The 24,217-nt window shown below is 51.8% G+C and overlaps 3 protein-coding genes across 3 annotated transcripts in view; 2 read left to right on the top strand and 1 right to left on the bottom strand.

The window, feature by feature from the left end:
- The first annotated feature begins 3,157 nt into the window (after positions 1-3,157).
- ARPC2 (actin related protein 2/3 complex subunit 2) lies at positions 3,158-16,945 on the top strand. Its single transcript, XM_085310958.1, has 10 exons — positions 3,158-3,271; positions 4,332-4,425; positions 5,465-5,577; positions 7,850-7,895; positions 8,484-8,670; positions 9,112-9,205; positions 11,540-11,666; positions 13,715-13,815; positions 14,515-14,615; positions 16,504-16,945. The coding sequence occupies exons 1-10, from the start codon at positions 3,173-3,175 to the stop codon at positions 16,526-16,528; spliced, it is 987 nt and encodes a 328-aa protein (XP_085167084.1). The 5' UTR covers positions 3,158-3,172; the 3' UTR covers positions 16,529-16,945.
- A 1,533-nt stretch (positions 16,946-18,478) lies between these two features.
- On the bottom strand, positions 18,479-23,869 carry AAMP (angio associated migratory cell protein). The gene is made up of 11 exons (XM_085310955.1): positions 23,722-23,869; positions 23,220-23,372; positions 22,572-22,691; positions 22,239-22,378; positions 21,624-21,768; positions 21,348-21,431; positions 20,908-21,023; positions 20,344-20,447; positions 19,505-19,595; positions 19,048-19,202; positions 18,479-18,773 (listed from the first exon to the last, which is right to left on the bottom strand). The coding sequence occupies exons 1-11, from the start codon at positions 23,807-23,809 to the stop codon at positions 18,698-18,700; spliced, it is 1,272 nt and encodes a 423-aa protein (XP_085167081.1). The 5' UTR covers positions 23,810-23,869; the 3' UTR covers positions 18,479-18,697.
- A 210-nt stretch (positions 23,870-24,079) lies between these two features.
- PNKD (PNKD metallo-beta-lactamase domain containing) overlaps positions 24,080-24,217 on the top strand; it is a 1,418-nt gene continuing 1,280 nt past the window's right edge. The window contains exon 1 of the mRNA XM_085310962.1: positions 24,080-24,154. Within this exon, the coding sequence (XP_085167088.1) occupies positions 24,127-24,154 (28 nt within the window). The 5' untranslated portion in view covers positions 24,080-24,126. The remainder of the gene's footprint in view (positions 24,155-24,217) is intronic.

Genomic DNA, 24,217 nt, shown 5'->3' with positions numbered 1-24,217 from the left:
TAGCTTTTAAAATAATTGCCACCCTCCTTTATTGGGTACAAGCATTAATTGTGATGTGGGAGATGATTTAGTCAGCTATCAATATGGTTGCTAGCCAGGTTTGCATTTGCATGCAGGCCTGTTTAATTCAGAAGATGAGGGCAACTGTATAATTACAGTCTTTGTTCTTCTGTTCTTAAATTTGTTTTAATATATGGCTAAGAGCCTCTGTGGCCTGAGAAATGAAGTGGGGAAGTTTGGAAGTTGTCTGAGTCAAAATTGAGGAAATGCTGTCAGAAAAAAGGTTGCTGTTGCTCTTAAGTGCTTGTTGGCTTCTCTCCATGGGCTCTGGGCTCTTCCTGGATGTTCTGCTGGGGTGAAAAATCTGATTTGGAATTGGCTCTATATTAGATAGAACTAGTATAGGAGCCTTGTATGAGAGCCTTTTGGAGATGGATAGGAGGAATGTGAGCAAGAAGACATAAAAGCTGTCAGGGCCTTTTATTGTTATAAGCAGAGGGCAGATGGGATTTAGTGTGAATTTGACTTCAAACCTGATAAGTGTTATCAGAAAATGGGCAGCTGCCTCTGCTTGGAACAGCTGCCATTTTAGCATCTGAGTTCAGGCAGGGTTTTGCAGACAGGTCTGGTTTGTGTTCAGTGTTTAGTACAGGAAGGAGCCATCTCAGTTAGTCTTGTATGAGAGCTGTTTTTATTGTCCATTTGGGGCAGACTGTAGTAAAAAGGGAAGGTTGTGGTGGGGAGGGCTATGGTTCTGGTAGTTTTGGCCCCAGTGCGAGGATAAGCTCTCCCCTCCATGGGAGTGGAAGGGGTGTGTTGTTTGAAATCGTCTGAGTGTGGCGAGGTCTAGGCAGTCTGGCACCGAGGCTTGAATTTGGGGTAGACGTGAACGAGCTCCGTGTTGCGCAGGACCTTATTTTGAAGCACCTAGCAATATGGAAAGGGTGGCTGGATTTAGGGTGCTCTGTTCTGAGACGCTAAACCATCAATTCTCGCAGAAGCTGTAACTGAATCGCATGATGGAGGAAAGGGACACCTGAGCGCGCAGGCCGAGCRGAGCTCTTCGGGATCGCGCCAGCAACCTGATGTAACTGGTATCTGCACCTACATGGGCCACGTCCCAGTCCCAGGCCTGCTGTGCCGCACTGCACGTGCTCCGCATGAAACAGCCTTCATGACAGCAGGGTGGACTGGGAGTGCCTGAAGGTGGGGAGGATGTCGTTGTGCCTCTGCAGGGTTTTCAGCACATCCCTGCTGCTATTTCTGTTGGCTGAACACTGGATTGGTGGGAGGCTGAGGGGGAGCGATCGCGTGTGCGTGACCTGCTGTGCTGTCGCACGCCTGGGAGCCGCTGGAGGATGAGAGCTCCTCTCTTCTCAGCCCACTACGAGATGCAGGGGGGCGACAGTTCAGCCTTGATCTCTGCTTAGAGACCTCTTAATGGGGGAAAAACAATGCAGGTAGCAAAAGGGATGCTTTTTCTGTTGAAGAAAATTTTAAGCAGGTAGAATGATTGTGGTGTAGGTAGCTGAGGCTAGCTGGAGAAATGAATAGGAGCATTTTAAATGTTTGGGTTATAATGCTGCTGAGCAGTGAAGGTCTCRAGAGCTCACTTCAGTCTCAGCCACACCTGTGATACAGCTTCCCCGCCTTCCTTTAGGCAGGACCACACCTGGATTGCTTAGATGTGTGCCAGGCAAGGCGGAAACAACAACCTGTAGTAGACAGGAGCAGTGTGGCGTGGCTGTGAGGAGCTCTGTATGCAGTTCATGTGAGCACTCACTTCACTGAGGCTGTCTCAGGAAGCTATTGAATATTCAGCACCCAGAAGTTCTGCCTAGTTACCTGCTTTTCCTCTAAATATCTTTTCCTCACCCCACCACCTCCCAGTATAAAAACTGAACCGCTTAGGAAATCTGTGTTAAAATAAGTTCTCAGCTGAAATGTTCAAAAATCAAGATATGTCAGCATTAAGCTTTTGTTTGCAGAACAAAGGCTCATGCAGAGCTATTCACTGACTTTGGATACATGGCGTTATATGGTTTCTTAAATAATGTGACAAGTTATCTTTCCACAGCCTCTTGAAGTACGGAGCAAGTGCATAGGGGCTGAATGTACTTCCTAGGCAAAATCACTTCATTACTTGTTGACTGTAAGTTGTTTTCCAGGATTCCCCCGGGTGAGGAGGGTGTTTGGAAGGTCTGCTCAGAGTCAGAGCTGCAGGAGACATTAGCTCTGTGTGCTTGTGGAATGGTGTAACTCAAGGAAGATGGAAATGAGGATTAAGGATGAGTCTTCTTTAATATTCCTAGTGCTGTCAGGCACGTGAGAGCTATCTTTAAAGCTTCCTACATAGGTTTTTTTATAAAATTTATACTGGCATCCAGGCAGATTCCCAAGTCTGAGTGTGGGGCTCTAAAAGAAGAAAATATCTACATCAACTGACCGTGTGGGCTTAGTGGAGTTTTCTTTCAGCTTTGAGCAGCCTTCAGAAGAAGTGGTTTGGATGAGACTTTGTGAATTGCTTCCCTTTTCTAGAGCTGGAGTTAAATATGCAAGGTCTCCAGCCTAGCTGGAAAGAGAAGATGAGCAAGAGAGGTCACAGGTAACTGGTACAGCTCTTAAACTAAAGGATCTGCCTCAGGTGCACCTGTGCTGCTGCTTTGAAGTATGTTTTTATCTTTGGTGATGCAGCACAAGAGACAGAGGCTCTCCAGTTTCCTAACAAGAAGCCTGTTGCTTTTCACAGCTGGTAACTTTTAAGTAGTAACAACACCTCATCATTTCCCCTTAGGATTTCTGGTTGGGGGTTAATTTCTCATTCCTTCCTCTGCCGCCCCCCCCCCCCCCAAAAAAAAAATGTTATTGACTCAGTGATTGGTCTGGAATTGGTGCCATTTAGTGCCTTTGTCTCATTGCATGTCTGTCTTGAGTTTCAGCATGTCTTGATCGTTCCTGGCTTCTGCATCAGGACTTGAAATGGTGCCATCAGCAAAAAAGCAGATAGAAGAACAATGTATTTTTGAGCAAAAAAAAATGTGCAAAGTAACACAAGGGGAAAACAGATACTGAGACCTTCCCCCACCTATGTCTGTCTTTCTCTGTCCAGCAAGGCACACCTGGTACTCRATAGCATACATTAGGGTGGACAGGGTGAATCTTGGCAAAAAGAATGGAGCTGGTTTCTGAGCTGCAGCAACCTAGTCGAGACCACAAGGTTGCCTCAGTACGCTGGCTTGGTTTGTGGAGTTATTTCAGTACTTTACATCAGGTGGGTGAGAATGATCTCTGATATTTTTCTGGCCTTTAAAACAAAAACAGCATCATTCTATTCAGTACCAGCTGTTTTTGAAAGATATGAGGAGATATGCTGTGAAACAAAGCAGTAGCTGACTCACATTTTTACCCTATTTTTATTTTGCACCTCTGCTCTCCGTGGTGGAGGTACCACTGCATTTCTTCCAGCTGGAGAATGACCTATAAATGTAGCCCCCCTGGAGCTGTCAAAGTGGTTATGTAGTGCCTGTCCCAACAAATTCACCCTTCAGATGTGGTTAGATCCTTCACAGGATCTAACTGTTCTGGAGTTCTTGGCCAAACTGGCAAATACAGTTTGTTAGGATGTTGTTATATCTCCATGCCTAGAGTGTAAGAAGTAATGGGCCATTGGTTTGAGAGATGCACTCTTTGATGATTAGAGATCTGAAAGAGGATGCTGGGGGGTGTTAGGTTAAACTTACCTCTTGCCTGCAGTAGTTGGTGTAGCGTTGGGGTATTTAGGAAGGGATGTGGGAGGTCAGGAGGAAAGGCACATCTGAAATGTTTCTTTCTGTGGTCCACTCCTACCCTCAGACTTGGAGATTGGGGTGATCCCTGCAAGTCAGTGGTACCAAAGTGTTTGCAGAGCTGCTGGTGGTGGTGAAGGGTGCACACAGACAGGGATTGCTTAGCCTCTAAGTCTCTTCCATAAACTGSTGTTACCTGAACTTACAGACAAGCCTCTGTCCCCCAAACTTGTATCTTAGCAGTTCTGTACAGAGAACGTGCTTGTTAAAACATGTTCTTAGAGTGACAGGTAGCTTTCTCGGACATTTTTAACTGGAAATTTGCAGTCTGTGATCTCAGATCTATTAATAAACTACAAATAATAACAATCTCTGCCAGCTTCAAGGCCATCATCTCTGATGAAATGGTGCTTCTATGAATGGAGAGAAGTCTTAAGATTTATTGGTAAAGGTTATCTGCTAGTTGAGCAGTAAGAGAGAAGAGCTTTCAGGTAGAGTTGGTTGTGGGAAACACAGTATTGGAGATTTATCCTTYTTTTTTCACAGCTTGATGGAGGCGGCTGTTTGATTTCTTGTTTACATCTTTTGTTCTCTTTGCTTTTTAGAAATAAACCAGAGGCAGTAGAAGTAACATTTGCAGGTAAGCACTACAACTTTTCTGACTCCATTCCTTTGAAAAAAGGGCTTACTCAAATGGCCTGCCCGCAGTTGTTTGACGTGTCTAAATTCATCCAGCACCACTGAGGGAGGGGGCAGACAACACACCCCACAGCTTTCTCAGGGCTGAGRGGTTTTGTGTGCTACAGGAACAAATTGTCCTGTAGGCTGCTCTGCTTTTTGTCCCTGGGACTTTGCCCACAGCAATGAACGCAGTGATCACAGCACTTTGGTGTGTACATCCCATGCCTCTTACCTTTTCCTCACCTATGTTCAAGTTCTGCACTTGATGCTGTTTATTTTTAGGTCTTTAGCACCATTTAGTTATGGTTGGTAGAAAGCTGGCTCAGGCTGACAGGTGAGATAAATTYGTAGCCTGAAGTTGTTCTCTGGGATGGGAAGTGCTAGGGAAGTTTAAGTTTTCACTGAGCAGCTGCTTTTATGCCTCAGTTCTCAAGAATCTATGTAAGCTACAGAGCTTCATAGGGATGTGGAGCTTGCTGGGTAGCTGGAGAGTTACACTCCCCTGCTTCAGCCCTCTCAGCTCGTTCTGCAGTGAAGTGAGAGCTACCTCAGAGGCAGCAACTGAGCTGCCTTTGCTCTGCTGATGGAGATGCTTTCTCCTCCAGGCCACAACTTTGGCTTGGTGGGTATGTTGGTCACTTTCTGTCCTGAGCTGAGGGATGGATGCTGACTATCTAGAAGGCTCCCATCTTTGCATGTTTGTATCCTTCTGCATTGAGCACAAGCAAATTTACAAGGGATGCTAAAAATACTAGAAGAAAGCTTCCTGTGACAAATGTCAAAACTGTTTCAGCCCTCTGAGTAATAACAAGTCTCCCTATGTGATGCTGCCATTTACCTTAATTATGGGGTCTCTTCCTTGATGTATCTATCAGGGCTGGAAYGAGGGGAACCACGTCACTGTGCAGTTCCTAGAGCTACACATAGGAAAAAACCTTCCTCAGAACTAGGAACTGGTCCCTCTTGAGTTCCTCACTTCTCTCTTACTTGCTTCCTAGACTTTGATGGAGTCCTTTATCATATTTCAAACCCCAATGGAGATAAGACAAAAGTGATGGTCAGTATTTCTCTGAAGTTCTACAAAGAGCTCCAGGAACATGGTGCTGATGAGGTGAGTTAGCGTCTCCAGGCATTCTGGGCATCGTGCTCACAAATACTTTGGTAACACGGATAATGTTGTTGCAATATTAGTGGATCTCTTGTTTTGAAAAGTTTCTGTACTCCACCTCTTGGTGGTCAAAGGAGCAGCCCTGTACCAGCCATGAGTCCTGCTTTGTTTGAAATAAAGTACAAAGTGTTCCCATTCTCTCATACAAACMAGAAGTCATCTCCTACCCTACAGCCTAAAGGGCAAAAGGCGCCACTAATTTTGCAAGTCCCTCCCAAATGATTTTGAGGCTTGACCAGGTAGAAATAGTTTCTTTGACTTAAACACTGAGCCTTCTAGTGAAGAAAGACACTGAGATAAATCTGGAATCCCATGAAATCTTCTGACTGTAACCACACTTGAGAGTGAGCAATGGGCTCTCACTGTGTTTACAGGCCTTGATCTGCAGGCTGCTTGGTTCCTTTTTTGCTGCTGATGTGTGCAGTAGCAGATTTAGTTCCTGTTGAATGGGCTCAGGCTGTGGAGGGCCATTTATGGTAGAAAGAATGAGTCTCTCTGAGCTGTGGTTGGGTCGCAAGGCAGGAAGTGTGACTCAGTTCCTGAGTCAGTTTTCAAATCTCCTCATGTTAGCAAATGAGGTTCACCCAAGGCTCTTCAGCAGGCTTTTACCTCTGAGTGTCTGTCCTTGGGAGAGAAAAAAGGAAACTGTTTGATGAGTTTATTGAGAGTTGGATGACAAACAGGGATAGATCTTGAACCTAGAGTAAATTCCTGTGAGCTGGTACAAGACCTACCAAAGTCAGAATAAATGTGGCTAAATACCCTGCTTTCCTGACTCCTGTGTCAGAAATCTTTCCAGGAGCATGCTTACATTGTAAGAAATAGGGCAATGAGATCTGACCAACATAAAGTGCTACTGCTGGGAAACTGGGGAGTTGAGTAGTCCAAAGTGGGCAGCCCTCCCAGGATGCGCCGGGTGGATCGGCATGGCATGTGGTGCAAAAAGAAATGCTGTTGTAGGCAGGCGACTGACARCTCACTGTGTTGTAACAGGGTGCAGTGGCATTGCACCAACAGCCACCATGGTGACGGCTGGACAACAGCCTTTCTACCTGACCCTGGCTGCCGTGTCAGACCCGTTGCTCTACGGACCACTGTGTCATGCTGAAAGTGAGGGTGGCTGTCAACCACTTCCCTGGCTCTTAGAGGAGAGTGAGATCTCTACRGGACTGTCTTGAGAGTGCTGACTAAACAGTAATTGAGTTCTAAAATAGATGTTTAACAAACTGGTATTTTCTATGCCCCCTGGAGTAGGTGAAGCTTGTTTCTTCACTTCCTCCACTTTGTCTCTGTGAAACCCCAGTGTGAGAAGCACAAAACAGTGTCCCTACTCAGGCAGATCGTCTCCCTGGGCTGCTGCTCCCTCTCTGCTGAGAGGAGGTTTTGGCACTCAGAGAGCCCATGCATCCTCTCTGAGTTGTAGTGGGTGTCATCCCAGGAGGGCCAGTTTTGCCACGGTGCTGTTCTGTTCTTCTCTGTAAAATACCTCCTGTTCCCGGCCCCCTCATTGACACAGAGCTATGGCTCAGCTGAAAATTGCCATTGATGTAAAATTCAGCAGTGATTATGTTTGAAAAGGGGTTTTTACTGTGCTGTAGGCAGCTTCGCTCCTGGGAGACGTCCAAGCTGCCTGGCAATTTCCTCTCCATCCCCATCTGTCCTGTGGAACAGACTGAGGCAAGGCAGACGATCTCCTGGCCACACTGTGCCTGACCCTGCCTCTGAACTTGCCTCCCTGGATGGAGCAGGGCACACTTTGCAATGCCCTCTGAATCCCAGGGATCATGGTGGGAGTGCTCACCTTTGAGCTGGGAAGGAGGTTTGCAGGTCTGTGATGTCTTTGATTTGGAGATCAAATTACAGATCTGTTTGCAGATCTGTAGTGTCAGGCTCTGCTGACAGTTCTCGTTTGAAGATGAGAAGCAGGTTTAATGGTGGAGTGTTTTGGTTTGGGGTTTCTTTCACTCCCTGCACAAGTTCAAGACTAGCAAGAATTTTAAAAAGCTCCAATTTTGACTCCCACAGCACGTTCCCTATCAGTGGAGTTCAGGAACCTCTGCCTAGAGTGGGAGCAGCCAATATCCTAGAAGCTGGTGACAGTTAATAATTGTCCAGCAATTTGAGGTTTCTAAGTGGAGACCAAACATGGCCATGGTACAAGGGAGGAAATGACTCTGATAGCTTGTGCTCTCAATGTTTAATTTCTTTCTCCTAGGTATTGAAGAAAGTCTATGGAAACTACTTGGTAAATCCTGAATCAGGTAACCCTGCTGTAACACTTACAGTGTGTGAATGCAACTCCAAAATGACTTAAGTCCCCTCAGAAATGCTCGTATGAAGGTTGCACTTCAAGAGCTTGATAATTGTATGATGAACAGCATTTAAAAAGGTGGCTTGGGTACAGCAGGGCTGAAGTAGTTTTCAGCACGAGCTGTAATTTTTGATGCTACCCTCCTCCAAGTAAACTTCTGTTCCTTCCTCGCGGTTGGGGTCTTTGTTCTTCTCAGCGATGCTTCATGAGACACGGGAAAACCATGGTTACCTGTGACAGCATTTCTTCCTACTCACTGCAAAACTTGGGAGCAGCTCAGCCAGCACGTGTGTCGCAGCTAGGCAAAGAGCCCCAGGAACGTTGCCATGGCCACACACCGAGTTCAGACATGGCTTCTTCTGGTGATGACTTTAGCAGGAAGCAGGCACCTTTGAGGCTTTTGGAAGGAATTAGGGCAAAGGTGTGACAAATTGTGGCAGTGATGCTTGAACTGTAGGTGTCTTTTCCCAGAGAATATCTTTCTGGCTGGATTAAGGCCCTGTATACATTATTAAAGTTAGCAACTCTCCCTCCCCAGGTTACAATGTCTCTTTGCTCTACGACCTGGAAAACCTTCCCGCAGACAAGGATGCTATTGTGCACCAAGCCGGCATGTTGAAGCGCAATTGCTTTGCTTCGGTTTTTGAGAAGTACTTCAAATTTCAAGAAGAGGGCAAAGAAGGAGAGAAAAGAGCTGTCATCCACTACAGGGACGATGAGACGATGTAAGTGTTCAAACCAAGCAGCACAGGGACTGGACAGTTGTCAGGATGCTCTCAGCTCTTGTTCAGAGCTCTAGGATGTGATGGAAAGCCAGGACATCCTATTGCTCCATGCTTTGGCTGGGTATTAAGGGCCTGTCCTAGGCTGCCAGAAGCATCTGGTGAGGGTAATGCTTGTCCCTCAGGCTGCAGCAATGTTGTACGAGTCTCTGAGTGGCAGCACTTGTGGCWGTGTGTAGGAAGGGAACTGGCTACTCCCAACTGGCTACTCCCAACAGAAACGTCTTGCTCCCTGTCTAATGCTGTCTTGAGAGAGGAGGTTTCTGGCAGCCAGGCCTGCAAATGATTGCATCTGCGTCACCTTGTCATATGATTGCTTGCTTATCCAGTTGTAGTTCTTAGTGCCTGTTCACATCAGAGGTCTCCTCTCTCACCCATCTGCAGGTATGTTGAGGCAAAAAAGGACCGTGTCACAGTTGTGTTCAGCACAGTATTTAAGGATGATGACGACGTCGTGATTGGAAAGGTGTTTATGCAGGTATGGAAAATGAAGTTTTGAGGGGAAAGGGTCTGATCCTCAGTTCATATGCCTTCTTGCTTGAAGTAGTCTTGCTGAACAAGCAGATGTTAGGCTGAAGGGAGGTCACAGGCAGTTTAATACATATAAATGCTTTGCAGGGCTCCAATCTGCTGTGGGATGGAAGAACCATGCTAATAGGCTTAGGCAGTATCTTTTCTAATCCAGGCTTTTGCATTGGCCTCTTAATTATTGATGCTCTTGCTAGTATGAGATAATCATACATTGTGTGTAACAGATGAATAAAACACGAGGTAAGTAYATCAGTATCCATCTTGAGGCCTTATAGCCCAGCTACCCGTGGAGAAGGAATCACAGGCCAGCAGAGGAACCAAGTGTGGTAGGGGGAAGTGTAAAAGGAGCAGAAGGGGCAACATTAAGCTGTGTCTGGGATGGTGCTGAGGGTGTTCTTCATCTCTGAGGTTATTCCTGTTAATGCTCAAATGCAAAGAGGTTCAGACTGGATGGAAGCAGCTGAGTGTGACTGCTCTGGTACTGTGATGGGCTCTTGGATTTGAGCTTTTCAAAGCTATGGATTTCCTTAGTCTACTTGTTTTAATCAATTAGAAAAATGCAAATAGTTCTGGACTCGGCTGCCCTTTGCAACTGCTACTTTGCTGGRAAGCATTTGGAGGCCAATAGTAAAGTTTGCATGTCTGTTGATCTGCATAGGCCAAAGAGTCATTAAGACTTTTGCTTCCGGCCTGAGTAGGCTCTGTCCACATTGCTGTGTGCATTCATCTGTGTTGCTGGCCTGCCTAGCTCACCCTCTGTCTGCTGGAGTGCCCAGGGGACCTCTTGGACTGGTATAGCCGTGGAGTGGCACCCTGCAGGGCAGGAGGAGCTTTAGCTTGTTCACACAGGGGTGCCAGGTGCTGTGCTGCTGACAAACAGCAAGTCATTGGCGCAGTTGTTCTCTGGGTACTGGTTTACCTGTGTTTGGGGCCAGTGTAATAGGGTCTGTTGTGATGGCAGTAGCAGCTATATTAGCTCACAGCTTTGCTCTCTCTGTGGGCAGCTATGGGCAGGGCATCTACTCTGGCTCYGTCCCTTTCTCCACTAGTACGTCCCACTGCCTGAATTTCAACTTCATAAAACAGGTATGAGGTAAACAAAACAGGGTTTGTGAAGCTCCCTGTAAGGCAGCAGGGCTTCACGGGAGCCGCTGTCCCAGAGTCTGCATGGACCACATTTTTTGGTTTTAAAAACGGCAAACCCTACTCCTGCCCAGCCACAAGAATTTCCACTCTGAGTCACGCTGGCTCCTTCCCTCCAGCTATTGCTGTTATGTAACACAGCCGAGCCTGACACAGTGGCTGTTCATCTGGGCTCTCGCAGAGAAAATCTGACCATTCACTAGCTACAGAAGCAGTCTGAACCAATTTACCCTCTGGCAGAAGCAGGCAGAAGGCAAAGCTAAATGTKTTATTAAGGAGACCCCAGTGAACTACTTGGCTGTCCTAAAGGGGCATGGATGCTCCTGCCCTTTCTAGGTGAGCTGTGCTAACAAGGGAGGAGAGGCTAGGAACAGCTGATGATGCATAGGCTGAACTGGGAGGCAGCTAAGCAGATGAGGAGTAGTTCTACCTTGGGGAAGGGCAGTGGTGCTTTGGACTCTCCCAGCCCCACTTGGAGACAGTTCTGTAACTCTTGAAATGCAGAGCTGGGAGTTGTGCTGCTACTGGAGAGGTTCCCTGGGGGAATGAATCTCCCTGTCTGTAGGTATCACTGCAAGACTTACAGAAGAGCTAGAGGGGCAGGCTGCACACAAGCTCCAAATCCCGTAGATGGCCCTTAATGCTCAGAGGCTCCTGGCAGGAGATGCTTTCCCAAATGGCAGAGCCTTTAGGCTCAGTGCAGTACAGACCCTGCAGACCCCTCTGAGCACTTCTGTCCCTCTGGGGTGATCAGCACTTCCTACTCTTGCTGGTGGCATCGATGTCATTGACTTTGCAGCAGGAACCATACTGTCTCATGTGCTTGCTCAGTCTGAGGTGTGCCACAAAATGCTTTCACATCCCATGGCAGGAAGTGTGATGCAGAAAACTGCCCCAGCTGAGGGACCACACTAAGATACGTGATYGTCGGGCAGCTATTCAGTTGTTCTGGTTTTGCTGGAAAGAAGGATTATTTTCCTAGGAGTGCAAAAATTTAACCTGATGAACTTGTCCCGTGCAAGGAGAACTGGGAAACCTCCTGCTTAGCTGCCTTTTAGGAGAGGGGGATCCCCATTTGGTTTCTAGCGCGTTGCCTGTAGTGTCACCATGGAACTCACCTTGGCTTTCTCTTGTGCAGGAGTTCAAGGAGGGTCGCCGGGCCAGTCACACAGCCCCACAGGTGCTCTTCAGCCACAGGGAGCCGCCTTTGGAGCTGAAAGACACAGACGCAGCTGTCGGCGACAATATTGGTTACATCACCTTTGGTAAGTGGGCAGCTCTGTGGTATGGGGACACTCCGGGAAGAAAGAGCTCACTGCTGAGCTGATTTTGGCACTTGAGTATCTGCTTTGGGTAGCTGACGAGTGTCCATCCGTTTCTACCCATGATAAAACCTGGAGGCAGAGCCTCCAGGGTTCAGAGTTGGGAACTGGCAGTGGAATGGGGACAAAGTAGTCCAGTGATGGTGGTTGGATTCATATGCCCCACTCCAAGTTGCAAGTGTAAAACTTGCACTAAAGCTTTGAGAGGGGCCAGCAGAGGCCCAGGCTGGAAGTGGGAGGGACATGGGAAATCACCCACTGCCCTGAGCTTCTACGCTGTCTGGCATTGGCTACTGCTGTTGCTTTTGAATGATCCAATCATCCTGCAGCTTATACAAACTAAAAAATAATCTGCTTTGCTTTCTGCACCTCCCCTGTGTGTTCAAGTGAGTCTTCRGGGGCTGAAAGGGACTCTGGAGTCAAATGCTTCCATATTCTGCCCTCTTTGCTCCCTCTTGTGCAGTACATCCCTCTGCTGTATCAAGTCAGCCCAGCTCTGCTTTTGGCAATAAGGCATGGAAGCGGGACAGTGAGCCATTTGGTGTCTGCTTGCAAAATGTATTCAGCAGTTGGCAACAAGGGAAAGATGGCTTTGTTGTGGTATTGTAGAAACTTGAGCTTGCTTGTGCTTGATCGGTAGGGGTAGTCAGAAGGCAGGAGCATGGCTTGGAGCTCTGGGGCTCCAGCTCTGGTTCTTTGTTCCAGAACAAACACTTCCATCTCTGAACCCCTTCCTCCACCTGTGGAGGTGCTGCTTTGCTGGCCAGCAGTCATTCCCAGCAGCAATGCTGATGGCTGAGCCGGGCATCCTTTGTTGTTCCTGCCTCACTCCTTCCCAAGGCAGCAGGTGCTGACTGCTGGAAGTGCTCTTCTATCTCGCTGAAGACTGGACTGGCTTGAGCTGAGGGGTCCAAACCATGCCCTGTGCAAAGGGAAAGGGCTCTCCCAGAGGAATCGGGGACCACAGTAGGGGGTCTGCCTTTAGGGTCTCTCAGACCAATGCTCCTGCAGTTTGGAGCTCAGAAGTAAAGTACAGAAACTGTTGGTAAAACTGAAATTCACACTGCCTACCCTCCACCCACGCTGGGAATGGTGCCTCAAGGTCGGGGCAGCCCATCAGCAATGCATTAGCTCTCTCATAGCAGGTGTTGAACTGTGAGAAGATCTTTGTTCTTGTCTAGAAGCAATTTTTCTGTTATCTGATCTGACTTTCAGCGAACCAAAAGATCTTTCAGCCCTTAGCATAGTACCAGTACTGTGGAAGGTGCCAGCCAGCACAGTAACCAAGTCTGGCTCTCACAGGCTGGTGAGCTGCAGAGCTGGGATCTGCCATCCCATAAAGGTGCAAATGACTGCCTGAAGAGCAATGTCTGAGGGCAGGTGGTACTCGCATTAAGCTGAATCCCTGTACGAGCATAATGCCTATCTGCAGTGCAGGGTCAGTTGCTCTGTTTAGTCACTCATGAGTTACTCCTGCTGTTTCTGCATTCAGTGAGAAAAGTAAGGGGAAAATCTCTTAAGAAAAAAACACCTTTCTCTTTTGTTGGGAGGCCAGCAGAATGGTCCAGTCCCACCTGCACTTTGTTGGTGTCTAAGAGGTGCAGAGCAGCCTGGCCATCCCCATTTACCTCCCAGCTCTCTTCCCCATTCACTTCTTTCCCAACCCTGAAGTAGCATCACACAGTATTCTACAGTGCTGTCATCTCTGGACACTCGGTCCTGCCTGTGTGTCCACCAGAGAGCACAGGTGTGCCCAGGCTGCTGGGAAGGGCTTTGGTGCATGACAGGGAATTGAGAAGTGCTGCTGAGCCCTATGTTTAAAATCCTAAGTGCTGTTTAATCCTGACGTATGGCACAGTGRAGCGCTCTTTGCAGAGTAGGCTTTTGAAGCAGTGTGCCTGACACCAGGCTGTCTCCAGCACAGGGGGACCACAAAGGCCTCTCATCGCCTCTGGAGGCAATAATGGTTTGTGTGGCGCCTTTTCTTACAGTGTTGTTCCCCCGTCACACCAATGCTGCTGCCAGAGACAACACCATAAACCTGATCCACACGTTCCGGGACTACCTGCACTATCACATCAAGTGCTCAAAGGTACCAAGGGGACAGGGAGGAAACGGGAACTTTGGCCTGTCTAATCTGGGTGCTGCTAAGGAGGAGAATGGAGCAGAGGGCCCCTATGAGAACTCACTAGGGCCCAGCRTTGCCCCCCTCAGTCATGCAGGGATGGCGAATGATGCATCGTTCCCTTCCTCTCCGTGCTTCTTGGCACAGTCGGTGCCAGTTTGCTTCCCATCATAGCAGCAAGGTAGGCTTCTGCCTTTGAATCTCTGTGGGTTTCTTTCTTTCTGAGAATGGAATAAGGAAAACTGCTAAGAGAAGACCTAGCTTTGACAGGGCTCAGTTTGCACTACTGACTTCTGTAAGTAGTAAACTCCCCTCGTCCTGCAGGTTTAGGGAGTCTGATCACCCGTTGTGGCCACGCTGAGCTAATTGCCTTTACAATAAGGAGCAGAAAGATAGCTTCTACCCCACGTCCACAAAGAGCAGCCGGCTGCGAGTCAGGTTTCCTAATGCCCCGTCTCCTAGGAAGCCAGGCTATGAGCAGTACCTGGCCAGTCACTTGCTGGGAGTGTTCAGAAACACCGGCCAATCTCTATGCTGTACTCATGCTCCAAGACCRGCCCTGAGCATCTTGGAGCAGTAACCCTGGCTAGCTGTGAGAGACATCTGAAATCTGGGCAATGGGGACAGGACCCTGAGGTGTCCCTGTTTTGTTCCAATGAAACACAGGCCTATATTCACACGCGTATGAGGGCGAAAACATCGGATTTCCTCAAGGTGCTGAACCGTGCCCGTCCAGATGCAGAGAAGAAAGAAATGAAAACAATCACGTGAGTAGCAAAGTGGGACCTGGCAGGAGCCTACCAGTCCCAAGCTTACTCCTGCTCAGCTCAATGTGCTCTGGTCCTGGGAGGATCAGGATGCCACAGGGATGGTCAGGTTGGGGGCCTGGTGTGCTAGGACCCCATCTGATAAGGAATGGGGGTGCTTTATATTGAAGTGGTGCCTGTGGTGCCTCTGCAGGTGAAAGACTAAATCTAGGTGCGTTGGCCTCCCAGGACCCCTGTGCTCTCTCCACCACACTCGCTTACTGCCTTGCTTGTTCTTTGCAGGAGCAGCGTCCGTGTCAAGCCCTGTGCTGGCAAGTCCTTTGTGAAAGAAGCCTTGCGCAGGGCACAGGGAGCAGAGCCAAAGGCAGACAGGCAGCGCAGTTGAGGCCAAGAGATGAGACAGCGGATAGGTACAGTGGAAGGGCACCCAGTTGGCCAGCTCTGCAAAGGCGAGACGGGAAGGCTGGGGTTGTAAGGAGATAGTATAGCCAGCTCCAGTGCGCTGTCTTCCTCACGCCTGTCTGCAGTGCGGTCAGCGTGGAGACAGCTTTGCCTAGGTGGCAGCAGGGCCTTGGCAGCCCTTAAGGGAGGCTCTTGTTGGATAGCAGCTCTGGGCAGGCCAGAGGGTGGACTGAGAGTCCCGGTGGTGCGTAGTGCAACCTGGGCAGCGTCTCCTTCCCTGCAGTGCAATGGCGGTGGCTGCGCATGGGGAGCAGGCAGTGTCCTGGTGCAGGGGGCTCGTCGTTATCTCGCTCCTAGGTTCAGTGCTGTGCTGCCAGCCAYCCCTGGGGGCTGGGTCGGTTGGCTGGGCGTGCAGAGGGTGCTGCTGTCCCTGCTGAGTGGGGCATGGCTCTGCAAGATCTAGTACCTCCCTTGTTCCACTCTGAGGTTTGTGGGGCTTTTGCCCCCTTGTATTAAAGCTGGTTGACTTGCACGTAGAGCAGCTGTTCAGGAGCCTCTGGGGTGGTGTCAGTTGCCATCCAGCCCTGAGTTCCTATTTGGTCTTCATTACTTCTCCATGCTCAGCAATAAGGAGAAGCCTACTGGCTTTGCTGCCCATCCTTAGRCCAGAGCTTAGGTGGAAACCGAGGGAATTTCACTGACTGACAGCTCTGTTTGGGATGAGGTGGCCCTTCAGCGCAGGCACTGTTGGGCACCTTGCAGCACTACCAATGCTCCTCTGTAACCCACATGGAGAGCAGGGGACATGCACATAGCTGCAGTGGGGAGCACTAGTCCTGGGCACTCCCATGGAGCCGGGGGCAGTTACTGTGCTGGTGGACAACTGTCCTTCTTCCTTGTGAGGAATAGGGCTGTTAGCTCCCAGCTCCGAATTGCCAGATTGTCCTTCCTGGGGGGGGTTGCGGTCGTTGGAGGTCCTTTATGCCTCATGCAGCTCCTCAGAGTCCCTCGCTGCCCTTGGCCAGCAGATTGCTGGTGCCTTGGGCCAGAAGCCTTCCCTGGTGACTGTTCTGGCCAGCTGCGGGGGGGCTGGCTCTTTTGTGAATAAAGCAGCCCAGAGTGATGTGGGCAGAGGGTGGTAGTGGTGTGAACGTTTCCCTTGTGTACTTTAGCCTCTGATCCCAGACCCTCTTACTGCCCTCCTTGTGTGTGTCCTGGCATTTCCTCTTTGCTTGCTGCTCTGGGGGAAGGGGGTTGTCTCCTCTGCAAGCCCCCAACCCTCCCCATAGCCCTGAGAGCTGGTCACTGCACGCTTTCTGCATAACAAACGCTTATGTGCTCTGACCAGCAGCATCTACGTGGCTTTGAGACCTTGGTGCCTGTCCTGCAAAAAGCCATGTAGATACCCTGGGGTACCTAGGGATGGACAGATGCAGCAAAGAACGGCGCTGGGGGTCCACACTGACCTCTCTTTGCATCCTTTCAGGGGGAAGACGTTCACAACTCGTTAACGTTGGGGTCACTGAGGCTGCCGTGGAGGATGAAGGTTGGGGCACTTGCTACCTGATAATCGTAGCTTTTAATGTTGCACCTCTGTGGGCTCATAAGGAATTCAAGCAATCGGGGTCTGTTTGTACGACAGTTTGGGGAGTAATCTGCAGAAACGAGCTGTGCTTGCGAGGACTCGATCGTTCCAAGAAACAAAACCTTAATCCCAGTTTGATTGACTTAATTTCTTTTCTTTTTTTAATTTTTTTCCTTTTCAAGCTGTTTCGCTTTGCAATATGTTACCGGAAATCAGTTGCAGTATTTCTTATGAAAATAATGCAATATTAACTTGTTTTCTTCTGAATATTTGAGTTCAAAACTCCTGTATCTGAAGAAATACTGTTGGGGGTTCATTAATAAAGGAGATCTTTCTATCTTAACGGGCTGTGTGGGGGCTTTGGCTTGTTCAGTTCATGTGGCCTTGCCAAGGAAGGGACAGTTGGAGCTGCAGTCACAGGGAGGAGTTGGAGCTAACTGTGGTAGTTGGGGGGAATTATTGTATCTCAGAGGGGATTACTTTCTTCTGGTAATCTCAGTCTTTGGAACTGGAGTGTTGTGCTGGTGCTGTGCTCAGAGACAACTGTGAGATAGTTCTGTTAGTGAAGCCCCTGGGAGGGCGCTCCCTTCACAGGGAAACAGAGGCTGGAGCCGTCCTGCTTTCCACTTGGATTTTGCACATTGAGGATGGGAGACTGAGCTGTAGCTTTGGCCCCTCTGGGGTGGACACAGCCCCTCCAGGCAGCTTGAGCAGGGAAAAGAGCTTCCTGTTGCAGCTTGGCAGGAGCAGAGTGTGAATGAGCCAGAGCACAGACCCAGGGCTGAGCCTGAACACACCTTTATTCAGCACAAGGGAGGTGGAGGAGGCAGTGGTGCCACCAGTGGGCGAGTACTGCGAGCTTACCAGAGCCGTGCTGGCCCTGGACATCACCGTCACTACCTACTGTGAGCTGCTGGAGGGAGTGCCTGATGAGGAGGCACTTCGGAGGCCTGACACCACATTTTCTAACAGCTGCCCACCCAGAACAGCCTTGAATGAATGGGGGATAGCCTCGAGGATCRGCAGGGATGTGTGTGCCTTTGGGGTGGGTGGGAGAAGGAGACAGTCCCCTGACAAGAATAGGAGGAAGAGCAGGAGGATGGGACCTCCGGCTGTTTGCTTTGCTCCTCTGTGCTGGGGAAGCAGCGGTTCCTTGGGATTAATTTCCTCCCCCTGACCTGAGGCTGACGCCCGTGCCGGGGGGCAGCTGTGGGGTGTGTRGCACCAGGCCCTGACTGTGCTGCTGAGTGTCCTTTGCTCTAGCTCAGGCTGGGGCTGGCCTGAGGCTGGTGAGTGCCTGTGGCTCCCAGCACCTCCAGGCCCCTGCTTGGCTTTGAGGGGACTGAGGAGCCAAGCCTTGGGCGCTGGCAGTGCAATGACCACGGCTGCCCCACTGAGGCCCATGTGCCTGTGCCGAACACACTACCACATGCAAAAAAAAAAAAAAAAAACGTGTAAATTGTTCCTTTGTGCAAATCGGGTGCTGCAGTTACATCAGGGGGTGCAAGCCCTAGTCCTTAACTGGATGTGACAGCCCTAGACAGTACTGAGTAGGATCTACTCTCCTACACCCCTCTCTCCCCACCCTGCCGCCCCCCGCCCCGGCCCTGTACATGGAGCCAGACACCTGGCTCCCTTGCTTGTGGCTTCTTGCTGCCCCCTCCTCCCCGCATTCAGAAGTCCCCATCTTGTTCCACGGAGAGGCAGGATGGGGATCTCTGCCTGGGGAAGGGCACTGGGACAGCTAGAGAAAGCCTCCAGGAGTTCAAGGAAGTCCTGAAAATCATGTAGTAAGATAGGAGTTGAAGTCCCGTACCACCATCCTCCCACAGAAGGGAAAGAGCACCCCCCTCCCCACAGAGCAGGGTGGGTAAGATCCAGTTAAGTGAAATAATTTATATAATTAAAAGACATTTTCATACAAAACCCCAGACTCAGCCCCCAAATAGCAAGGGTAGAGTGGGGCAGGCTGAAAAATTACAAAGCACCCGCTGGAGAAGGGGGAAAGAGCCCCCACTTCCCCTGTCCCGCTGTACATAAGCCACCCAGCAGAGCCAGGCTACTGGCCCCCCATGCCCGTCTCGCCACCCCGGACCTAGCGATCTGGGCGCTGGACGCAGAACACTTTGGCTTGGTGGTCGCCGGAGGTCGTCACCACGATGGAGGCATCCCTGGGGGGAAGATGGGGCTTAGAAAKTGGGCCTGGGGCCGTAGGTGCCCCTTGCAAGCCCTACGCATACCCCTGCCCCAGTTCTTCTCCAACTACACCTAGAACTGTCCAACTGTCAGTACAGTCTTTCTCTACCCCCGCCCCCACCAGTACCCAAGCTCCCAAAGAGAAAGCTTACGATTTGAGGTCCCTGCGCCATGGAACCCCACAACTCATAGCTCCCTTTCCAGCAGCCTTGGCAAAGGAGGTGGGGGAGCCTGGAGGTCTCTGCTTACTTGTTGACGGCAAAGTCGAGGATCTCGGCTGAGTGCCCTCGGTACTCGCTGATCATCTTCCCTGAGCGGGCGTCCCAGAGCCGCACGGCCCCATCCAGGCTGCAGGTGTACACCACAGCCGAGCTCTCCTCCCACAGCAACTGCACGATCCCCGACTGGGGCACGGGAAGGGAGCAGGGAGAGCATGAGGGACCCTCAGCGCAGTCCCAGCTACCCTCACAGGGCCGCCTGGGGCACCTGCTCTGTGTCAGGGCTGTCGCTGCCTCCAGGGAACAGCAAGAGCAGCCCAAGGGGCTGAGAGAGAAGCGCAAAACAGGGAACTAGTCCCAGACCAGCTAGGAAAGCCCCTGGTCTCCAAGGGAGGCACCAGTGGGGCCAAGCTGAGGGCCTGGGGCCTGCAAAGTTCTCCTGTAGGCTTAGAAACCCCCAGCCTGGGGGAAAGTGACTAAGGCAGTACCTCGTGTTGGCATTTATGTCTCAAACTCTGTGTGGAGAGGTCATAGATAGCCAGCGTGCCATCCAGGTAGCCCACAGCGGCCAGCGGCATCCTGCAGAGGGGGGAAACAGGTGTTAGGGTGGGCTTGAAGGAAGCAGGGATGAAAAACGTGTGAAAGATGAAGCCTGAGGCTAGAGCACATTAAGATGAAGAAGAACCTGGTGCCCTAGAACAGATGAACAGGGCTGGAGCCATGAAACACCCCAATAAGGATACCAATAGGACATCTAGAGCTGCAACTGGCCTAAGGTTCACAAGGGACAAGACAAGATCCTGCTAGGAAAGATCCCCAACAGCCATGTCCAGCGGGTGTCCCATCCAAACTGCAATTCGTTAGCACGAGCCCTGAGAACCCCAAGTGATATGGTGAGGAGTCAACGGTCACTGCTCCTTGTCCTCCATGTCACGCACGAGTTAACCCAGCCAGGCCCAGGGTATACACGTCTGGTGCAGGGGAGCATGAGGATGAGAAAAGTGCTGGAGGGGAGTACAAGGGACTGAAATTACATCTGATTATAGTAAGTATCCTCCATGTAAGGTCTGGCACTGTGTTTTGGTGCACTGATTTCCTACAGGGAGAGCCTGGGAGAYGAGTAGTTAAAGCTGGTGCAGGACAGAGTCTCCCCAGCTCCTCGAGAGTACCCAGAGAGGGACTGGGAAGCTGCCTGCCTCAGCAGCACAGCCCTCCTGGGGAGGTCTCCCTGTCACCCAGTATATGTGAGGGGGGAACATGATCTCCGCTGAATGAGGAGCCATCACCCCCTCTCCGTGCCACATGCCCCTGTTTCCCCCACACTCACACGTTACAGAAGCCCAGCGACTCCACAGAATTGGACTCGGCCTCCTCACCCTCGCCAGCCAGGGATTTGGGGGTGATGCTCTCCATCTTGAACACGCACACCACCTGAGGGCAGGCAGATTGGTCCCCAAGGGCAGAGGAGGGGTCTCCCCCGTCTCACAGGGAGACCCTGTCCTTTCTCAGGATCAAACCTACAACCCCACGCTACTGAGGCCCAATCTTAAAGCCTCTGCCCCTCGGAGCAAGGCACAGAGGTAGCTTTTAGCCTAGGAGCTTGCAAGGGAGCCCAGCTGTAAGGACTACCCACAACTGAGTGCCCAGCCCAAGTCCTATCAGTAACCCCCAGCAGGGAGAAAGGGGGGTTGTGCTGGCCAAAAGCGCCTCCTTCTGGTCGCCCTTGGCCACTGCAGGCTTGCTCTTGGCTGGCAAAGCCACAGCCGCCCTGCCCTGCATGGGGCCACCCTCTTGCCCCAGAAGCCTGGGAAAGKGGCCTCAAAGGCAGGGTTCCCCCCTTCCCTTGTCCCCCAGAGCCTCTTAATCTGGTCCAAGGTGGGCACAGACTCACCTTGCCCGTGGCAGAATTGATCAGTTTGGCGTGACAGTCCACAGAGCCTGTCATGATCAAACTGCCATCCTGGTTGCTGGCCACACACGTCAAGGGGTCCTGGTGGCCRTCCTGGCCTGCAGAGAGGTGAGCAGGGGCAGTGTGAGCTCTACGTAAGCTCCCAAGAAGACCCAATGTGCCCTGAAACCCATGTACACCCTCCTGCAGCATCYCTGCTGCCCCTACGGTGCCCAGCACCCCTGTGGCAGGGACCAGCTGCCCAAGGGCAGAGTTGTAGCTCAGCAAGGAAATCCAGCTGGTACACCCAGTGCCAGGCCTCCTTCAACAGCCCCCAGCCTCATAAGGTGCCACCTCTTCCCCTGGGCAGACATTAGAGCCCACCAGAAGGGGCCATTCCCTGACTAGGAAGCACCTCCCAGATGATTAACCCCTTTTCCTACCTTTCAGGACATGCARTGAGGTTCCCTGCTTCAGGTCCCAGATGCGCATTGTCCCATCTTCATATCCCACCACTGCTCTCTTCCCTGGATGAGACAGAAGTGGCAGCTAGAGCCAGAGCCTCCCTCACCCCTCTACCTCCTGCTCAGCCCAGACTGGACAGAGCCAGGTACCCCTGGCTCTGCAGAAACAGGGTGGCAYGTGATTCCAGCAGGATCTGCAAGGATCATAGCCAGAGCCAGTGACACTTCCCTCCCCATACAGCCTCTGTGCCTCACCATCAGGCAGGATTCTGCCACATGTGGCTGGGCATGCAGGGCCCTGGAAGGTTTTGCAGTCTCCACTGGGAATCTTCCACATCCAGGAGTTGCCATCGGCTGTGCCCGCCAGAAGGACATGGGCTTGAGGATGCCACTCCATCCACTGTGCACAGAGAGAGAGAGAAAGAGAGAGAGGCAGTGTCACAGGGTGGCCCTGGGCTTAGAGAACCCCAGAGAATGGATCAAACTCCCTCTTGTCCTGCCCTGGGCACGAGTGCAGCCATACAAGACCCCAGACCTGAACACACTCTCATTAGCTTTGCCCTCAACTTGGGCCTGCCCTGCTGTGTGCCCAAGCCCTCTTGGTGTTACTGTAAAGGGAAAAAGCCTTAAAATGCGAGTTTGAGGGGTCTGAACCAGCCTTGTTTGGAGCAGCGAGAAGGAGCTCTAAGGACTACATGCTCACACTGCACTGAGCAGTGCCAAGATCTCCAGTGATGACTTTGCTGGATGATGGGTTCAACATCATAGGCCAACATCCATCTCAGCCACCCAGTGGAGAGCAGAAGGAAGAGGAATTAGACCTGGGTCCCAAATGACAGCCCCATAAGAACCTGGGGTTCAGTCGCTCACCTCCAAGTCCCCTACTTCAAAGGACCATACTTCTTCCTTGGTATCCACCCGCCACACTTTGATGAGCCCAGACATGTCACCCGTGGCCACAAACACAGAGTCGTGACTGAAGCCAGCACAGGTGACTGAGTCCTTGTGTCCTAGAAATGGCAGGAAGCAGAAACTATTTAATTACCAAATGCATCTATGGAAGATGATCAGCAGCTCAGCTCCGCCAGAGCACTGGGTGGTAGGAGAGCATGTCTCGAGAGATGCTGCTGGGAAGGGACACGCCATAATTTGGCCCCTATCATTTCCTCCAGTGCAGAGGATGCTCTGGCCAGAGCACCTCACCTGAGCATTCAAACAGGAGCTCTCCATCACTCAGGCGCCACACGAAGGCCTTGTCATCCTCCCCACCTGTCACCGCCAGTGTGTTGGTCTTGGGGTCGAGGCCCACGCAGAAAACAGAAGCTATACAAAGAGCAGAAAGTGGCTACATGGCTCAGACACTTCTCATGCCCCATCAGACATTGCCAAAGGATCCAAAACACACTACCAGATCTAACGAGATGCCTCCAGCTGGATTAAAAACCCAAACACTGGGAATCCATTCTTCCTACTGGGTAGCAATTTGGACCCTGCCAGAGCAGTGCAGGAGGTCTGCTGACCTCAATGCTAGCTATTAAAATCATGCTATGAAGCCCTAAGGCCTAACTAGCGCCTAGAGCAGAAACTGTGTTCCTGACGACGAGCATCCCCAAGACTTCCACAAGAAACTTCGCTACAACAGTGTAAGGAAGAAAAGAGCAAAGCTGAAAGCACCCAGCTCTGAATCAGGATAATTGGCCCAAAAACAGCAGATAGACAGCAGGCTGGCAAGACCCTGCCTGCACTCCCTTCACTGTGGAGAAGGGGGAACGGAAGCAGGTCCCAGAGGGTAGCACCSCCCAGACAATCACCTCAGCAGAGCCCCGCTGCCCACCCAGGCCCACCACTCACCTGAGTGCAGGGAGAACGTGACCTCGCTGTCGTCCTGTGCCTCCATGCTRTCCTCTACCCCTTCATCGTCTTCCGTCTCCCAAGCCTCGGCATCAGGCTCATCTGCCCCCTCGTCGTCAAAGTCCACGTCCTCCATCTCGTCTGCCAGGTCATCTGCAGAGAGTTAAGGTCAGCGCCTGGCTTGCAGCCTGTGCCAAAGCCAGGCCAGCTCAGCCCAAAYAGAGCAAACAGTCGCGGGCAAGGCCTGCGGGTGCTCCTGGGGCAGCCAGGGCAAGCTGCGAGGAACAGAGGGGCTTAACCCAACTCCGGGACCAGCTCTGAGGGCAGAGAGGGCTTCGGGCAGAGGCGGCAGCAGCCGCGGCAGACGGGCCGCCGCCCCGGGCCCGCTGCGGCTCCAGGGGAGGCCCCGCGGGCAGGCCCGGGCCCGGCGCCCCCAGGGGGAGGCCGCGAGCCCCCCGCAGGGCTGGTGCCGGCGCCTCGGCCCGCGGGCGCCTCGTCTCACCCGGCCCGGGCGGGCCCAGCTCCACCACCTCGATGATCTCCTCGTCGCCGTGGAAGTCCAGCGCGCCGGGCTCCTCCGCGGGCTCCATGCCGACCTGCCCGCGCACCCGACCCTGCTGCCTCCGCGTCCACCGCTCTCCGAGCCTCAGCCAATCCCCGCCCAAACGGCCTTCCTCCTCCAGCCAATCCCCGCCCGCTTCCTCACCCGGACCCCGCCCCTCCCTGCCTGTCCTCTAGCAGGGTAGTCTGACGCAGTCCCGCGCGGGGCACTGTGGGAACTGTAGTTTCTCGCGCCCTTCCCGGGCAGGGCTGCCTCCCGGCACCCCCTGCGCGGCGGACTACAACTCCCGGCACGCAGCGGCGGAGCTGGCACGCGGGACACGCCGGGAAACGGGCCGGGTGTGCGATGGCGGCGGCGCTCGGCGGACTGCGCGGTAACGGGAGGCGAGGGGCGCCGGCACCGGCGGCGGCGGGGGCGACCCTCCCCCTCGCGACCC

This window comes from Rhea americana, unplaced genomic scaffold (assembly GCF_003343005.1).
Source record: "Rhea americana isolate MKP2758 unplaced genomic scaffold, rheAme1 scaffold_33, whole genome shotgun sequence".
Classification (NCBI taxonomy): domain Eukaryota; kingdom Metazoa; phylum Chordata; class Aves; order Rheiformes; family Rheidae; genus Rhea; species Rhea americana.
This window is presented reverse-complemented; position numbering and strand designations above follow the sequence as displayed.